The sequence below is a fragment of the Zingiber officinale genome, chromosome 4B (assembly GCF_018446385.1).
Source record: "Zingiber officinale cultivar Zhangliang chromosome 4B, Zo_v1.1, whole genome shotgun sequence".
NCBI classification, from domain to species: domain Eukaryota; kingdom Viridiplantae; phylum Streptophyta; class Magnoliopsida; order Zingiberales; family Zingiberaceae; genus Zingiber; species Zingiber officinale.
In genome coordinates, this window is record NC_055993.1 from 114,143,880 (window position 1) to 114,150,819 (window position 6,940).

Sequence of the window (6,940 nt, forward strand, 5' to 3'; positions counted from 1 at the left end):
TAGAAATCCAAAAAATATATGTAGCATGTAAAATTACCATGATATCAAATAAGAAGAAAATATAATCTTTCCTAATTTAGAATTTCTAAAAATACATGTAGCATGTCAAATTACCATGATATCAAGCAAGACGAAAACATAAGCTTCCTAACTTGGAAATCCAAAAATACATATAGCACATATAGTTATCACGATGACAAGCATGAGAAAAACATAAGCTTACTTAAACTAGAAACCCGAGAATACATGTAGCATGTAAGGTTATCATGAATAAAAATACATACATGTTAGAGGTTATAATTAAAGGAACCAAGACCCAAGAGTTTAGGTGAACATAGTAGGGAGTGAGAAAATCATATGTACGCTACACAAACTCCGAAGTTATCATACATACATTTAAGAGATCTAATTAAAGCATATCATAGCATAGAATATACTAAATTAGATTTCCGAATGCTAACATGTCACCTAGGAGAAAAAATATATATATATCATGCTAGGACATAAGAAAAAGCACAAGCACAATTAAACTCAAATCCGAAAGCTCAATCACATCTAGAATCCGAAACCTTCATAGGACATAAGGTTATCTTGATTAGAAAATGAGTAGAAAACATAAACACCAGCAAATTACATTCCTCAAAAGAAAAATCCTTTTCCTAATCTCGTATGTACATATCAACAACATTTTCATAAATCTATTATAATAATTATTCATTGGCCCTAATAATCAATGAAAGAGAGAGATGGCATTGACATGCAAAATTGAGTGTTAGATCATGCTTTAAAAATTAAATTAAATTTCAAGTGGTTTAATCATGAATAATGCATGAGCTTCCTTTCCCATATGCATGATACATATAGGTCATGATATGTAGTGGCTTGACAGCATATCAATGTTGCAGAATCATAATAGAGAAAATATACAATATGATTTCATCTTCCTAAAAAAATAATCGAAAACTTATAAGTCTTAAAATCCATTAGAAGCATAAACAATTGTCTAATTTCAAAAAAAAAGAGATGAAGAAGGAATAAACCATGGCATCAACTTCCTAAAATCGAAAAGAACATAGAAATCTGTAGAATCCCAAAATCCTCCATTCATACAACCTTTAAAAGCTTTGAGGAAAAAAAAAACTTAAACTAAAGCATCACGCCTAAATTTATGGTACCCAAAATTCACAAGACTATAAAAACTAAACTAAAACACTAACACAGTTGAGAACATGCCTTATGCACTTAGCCACCCACTCCTTGTCTTCCTTGAAAATCCTAGCACTGGTGGAGAACAAGAGGGTGAGAAGATCTTACTAGGGTCAGTGGAAATAAGAAGGTAGGGAGAAGTTCTAGGTGAGGGTTTAAATATAAGAGAGGCTTAGAACTTGGTATAGGTTTTTAAATTTTTTTATAAATTTTATAAATGCTAAGTCATATATATATATATATATATACATATATATTATTTTTATATAATATTTTACTAAGTCTAGATAGAAATCTATATCCATGATTATTTAATTCCATATATATTTTATATAAAGTATAATACTATAATTGGTTACTAATTGCGCGTTCAACATCTATTAATCCTATAATTTCCTTATTTAATTCTATTTATTCTTTATAATTTATATTATACCTTATATATTATGTAACATATTATTTTATATTGTACATAATATTTCTTTGTTGCACGTTCTTACAATAATTATATATATATATATATATATATATATATATATATATATATATATATATATATATATATATATATATATATATATATATATATATATATATATATATATATATATATAATTTAGATTATATGTTCTATATTATACATAATATTTTATAGTATACATAATATTTACACGTTCTTACCATTTTTTAAAAACTTAATATCAAGTTTAAATAGAAACATATTTACATGATTATAAAATTTTCATATCTATCTACATATAAAAATTCGTGACACATAAAATTTTCTAAGTAATTTATTTTATTTCTATAAAACTTAATATCAAGTTTAAATAGAAACATATTTCCATAGTTATAAAATTTTCATATATAATTTACTTATTTAATTCTATATATATATATATATACATATAATTTTGTCATTGCATTAAATTTCATAATCTAATAAATCCCCTTAATTAAATAAATCTGGATTCTAATTAAATTACAATTTAATCCAATAACTCACCTTAATTAAATAAGTGGTTTTGAACACTACAAAGCTAATATAGAATTTGAGTGTACAAGTGTTGGAGTTATAATTTCTGAGTTAATGTAAAGCTTCTAGACCAAGGTTGTATTTATACCCTTGGTCGGGATGTCCCGAAGGGGTTCCGAGCGCCTTGGAGGGGGGGATAAAATTTTATCCCCCAACATTCAGATCGTGATTGACGCGATCTGGTCAAAAAGTCAACTCCGGGCGCCCTGGAGGGGGGATAAAACTTTATCCCCGGACTGTTCAGGGGCGCCCCGGTTGGAAAAGCCAACCTCATTGACTTTTTCCAACCCGGGTCTTCTGTTCCAGCTCCGTTCGCCTCAGACCGAGTCTTCCGCTCGCGTGGGTGATCTCTGTCATCCGGAATAGGGCTCACCCAAACCCAACTTCCGGTCTTCTCGATCAGGCTTCCGCTCCGGCTTCTCATCCCTCGGAATCACCGCATGCTTCCTTCTCGTCCGCCAACGTACTCATCCGTAGTCTTCGTCCCTCGGCCGCACCCCATGCTGACCTTCTCGCTAGCTGCGTCTTTTGCTCCTCGAGCAGTCTTCCGCTCTGACGTCTCATCCCTCGGAACCACCGCACGCTTCCTTCTCGTCCTCGTCTCTCGGATGCACCGCGTGCCATCCTTCTCGTTAGATGCGTCTTCCGCTCGACTACCTGTGCTCCTAAGCTCCTGCACACTTAGACACAAGGTTAAAAACACACGAGACTTAACTTAACTTGTTGATCACACCAAAATAACCTTGTGTTCCAACAATGAGGTCCGGTAATCTCTTTAGAATATAATTCTGCTACTCGATCTAAAGAATCAGTCCTACGAATCGATAGCTAAGGAGCCAATTCGTCAACTCAACAATGATTACCCAAATCGCATCATATCCTCTCCATGTTCTGAGTAATCCCGCAACAAAATACATCATATCATACTCCCAACTCCACTCTAGTATCTGAATCAATGAATGCAATCCTACTAATCTCTGATATTCAACTTCCACTTCTGATACTCTAGACATCAAGCTACAAAATCCGTGATGTCTTTCTTCATGTCATTCCACCAAATAGAATGCTCCAAACTCTATACATCGGGTGTCACCTGAATATATCGCAAATCCAGATCAATGTGTTTCCTGCAGTAACTCCTCCCGGATAAGAAGTGACTCAGAAACACACATAAATCTCCCACGAAAATAAAGAATCTCATTCTCATTACGCGAGAATTCTAACTACTGGCACAAGTCTACTCCGTTCATGCTATATCGGCACTGCACCAAACTCCAGGTACAATACATTTGTGTAGAATACAAATCCGTCTACACTAGAAAGTAAAACTAAGACTCTTAGAGAGAAGGGCACTTGCTCCTCAGGCTTCCCCGGGCTCCTCCCTGAGGACTATGACCTTCCTTTTCTTTGAGTCCATGGGCAGAGAGCTTTCCGCCATGGAAGCCTGCGGTTGCTCTTTCTTATTATAACAGTCTGGACCCTTGTGGTAATAGTCCGAGCCAGGTTCCCAATAGAAGGCTTGGGGGAAATCCTCGAGCTATTTTCTCTTAGATCCTCTATCCGAGACGTGAGTAGGGTCCTTGGAAATTACAGACATCTTGTATGGTTGCAAAGCAGTGGTCTATTTTTCGGAAGTCGTCCGCCTCTTGGATTTCTTGAACAGTTCGTATTCTCCTGCCGTCATGGTGACGTTGATTCTTCCAGTCTCCTCCATCTTCACGCTCTATAACAGGTGAAAGAAGTTCCCACAGACGACGTCAAATTCATCATGTCTGGAATCTGAGTCAGACGAAGGTCGGATGAGCTGTTACTAGTGTTGATGGAGAGGCGACCAAGACGCAGGCAGCGCACAGACAACAGGAAAAGGACCCCCCCTCTTCGTGCGATGAAAGGACGGTGATGACGAAAACCAGTGGTACTTTTGTACTGCACACACTCAGACAAGCACCCCAAACGTTAGAGGCCAGGCACCAGGGAAAAAGTCCTCGGCTTAGGCCCTCCGATGCTCAAGTCAGGTACTTTTTCCCCAGAAGAATATTGTACGAAGGAGAAAGAAAAATAGAAGACAAGTGCGAATGTGCGAAAGAGCGTACCTACTCAAGAGAGAGGACCTCCCTTTTTATATAACCGTGCGTACCTCTGGAGACTGACCGATGTCAGAGAATGTCGTGTGTCAGGACCTGTCGGGTGATGGAGGACACATGGCACCCTCCCATGGATCGGAAGATGGTTCCATTCGCAAATAACTGCTGACCCTTGGAATATTCCCTGACATACATCAATTATTTTCTAACAGACGGTTACCATTCCCTGACCTTATTATCGTGTAGCACCTTCGTCCCGCTTGGGTATGATTAGGGCAGCTCGGAATGATCGAGAGTTGGCCTACTGAGAGAACCAGGCCTGGATATAACCGAGTCGTGAAAAACTCGACCAATCAAATCCAGGTCAAGCATCACCCAGATTGTGAACCATGATTCAGATTTGGATCTTGATCTGTAAGCACCCGACCTGACATTATAAGTTTGACGACATTAGGCGGTCCTACCCCTTCTTTCCTTATCTGCTGACTGTCACGTCCACCTGACTGTTGACTATCACGTCTCCTTGACTGTTGATTGTCACGTCCCCTTAATTATCTGACTGTCACATATCCTTGACTCCCAACGACTGGGCTCTACCATTATGCACCGTATTAAATACCCTACATATTTCCTTCCATTAAATCATAATTAAATATTATTAAAGATTGTGAAATCGTGGAAATTATTTATCCTTCGTATAAAATTAATTTCTTCCCAAAATTATGTAGATCATCCCTAAATCCAACGAGTAGGCTTTATCATTATGCACCGTATTAAATACCCTACATATATCCTTCCATTAAATCGTAATTAAATATTATTAAAGATTGTGAAATCGTGAAAATTATTTATCCTTTGTATAAAATTAATTTCTTCTTCCCAAAATTATGCAGATCATCCCTAAATCCAATGACTAGGCTCTATCATTATACATCGTATTAAATATCCTACATATTTTCTTTCATTAAATCGTAATTAAATATTATTAAAGATTGTGAAATCGTGAAAATTATTTATCCTTCGTAGAAAATTAATTTCTTTCCAAAATTATACAGATAACCCCTATAAATTTGCACGATCTGCTCCTAATTTGAGACATAAAAAAAACAAATCGATTAATTAGTGATTAATCAAAGACGACGATGAGGCCTACTGATCTGCTCGTGCTCGCTGCCGTCGTTCTCATCCTCTCGCCCGCTGCGCACGCTACGGTGGAGTCCACCTGCAAGGCCGTCTCCTTATACACCGACTACGACTTCTGTGTGAAAACGTTGCAGTCGGATCCTACAAGCGCCACCGCCGACCTTCGTGGCCTGGCCGTCATCGCCACCAACCTGTCCTCCGACAAGGCGGTGGAGGTCTTCGCTAAGATCCAGACGCTGCTGAAGAGCTCGCAGGGCAAGGAAGAGAGGATGTGCCTATCGATCTGCAGCAAGCTATACGAAGTCCTGATCCGTGACCTCAACAACGCGTGGAGCGCCATCAAAGAGAGCCGCAAGGGCGACGCCATGAGCGCCGTCAGCGCCTGCTTTGATGCGCCGAGCACCTGTGAGGATACGTTCGCAGAATTAAGTTTTACGTTGTCGATGCCGTCGCCGCTGAAGGCCGATGACAAGGATCAAGAGCAGCTCTGCAGCCTCACCTTGGAACTTGCTCATTTGTTTTTTACTAATGTTATGTTTACTTGGGAGACGGAATTATGGAAAGATTTCGATGGAAAACTTTCTTCAATGTACTCCGTAATCAAAGATGAAATGTTAGCATGAAATTGTTTTCCTTTCCTTTTCTTTTGTTTACCAAATAGACAAATGGATTTAGAAATTCATTCATAGTTATTTTTGTTTATATAATTTTTGGTCCATCTAATTAATCTGACAAAAATTAATTTTAGGTCTTGAGTTTATTCTAATTTGATCGATAAATTTACTTTATATTGATTAAAAAATTTAAAATTTATGCATCTTAAATAAAAAAACATATCTATTTGTTCCTCAACAATGTTAAATATAAATATTTTTAAATTAGCATGCTCGTGTGTGTATATATATATATAAAATAAGTTTTTATTTATTATAACTTTGTTATAACCTCGAGTTAAATGAATTATGAAATATAAGGTATATTGTAAGTTGGAGCTTGTATGAAAGGAAATATGTAGGTATTGATTAATAGAGTCGTCAGATGGGTTAACTCATAGTAGCGCAGGTCGGTCCGTGGCAAGTCAATTATTTGGCGAGGTGGTTTGATCCGTCATCTTGGCGGATTGGAAAATTCCCAATCCGACTCAATCCAAGACGGGTTGCGGGTTAGGCAGCTCAACCAGTGAACCCATCAAAAATTTAAAAAAAATACCTACTGTAGGAGATGATTTTAAAAAAATGTCTATTGCAGGCTCATCTCAATAATCTCTCCATTAATTTAGTCTCAACGATTATAATCACTTAATTTGAGTGATGGACTGTTAAGATTTAAAATATTTTTTTATTGAAAGTTTTATCCATTGTCCAAGTCTTTAGGTGTTAGCCATTTTAATTTGTCCGAGTCTTTTGATTCTTATCTATTGATCCTACTTTATAGGAGATAGAGTTTGAAAAGTCCCCATGTAAAGCCTATT

General features: G+C 36.9%; 1 protein-coding gene across 1 annotated transcript; it reads left to right on the forward strand.

Moving 5' to 3' along the window:
- Positions 1-5,468: 5,468 nt before the first annotated feature.
- Positions 5,469-6,092, forward strand: LOC121978564 (putative invertase inhibitor). Its single transcript, XM_042530893.1, has one exon. It carries the CDS (start codon positions 5,469-5,471, stop codon positions 6,090-6,092), a length of 624 nt encoding a protein of 207 aa, XP_042386827.1.
- Positions 6,093-6,940: the final 848 nt, after the last annotated feature.

What these genes read in the sequence shown, in the direction of transcription:
- LOC121978564 (XM_042530893.1), top strand. Translation starts at nt 5,469, where the DNA reads ATGAGGCCTACTGATCTGCTCGTGCTCGCTGCCGTCGTTCTCATCCTC.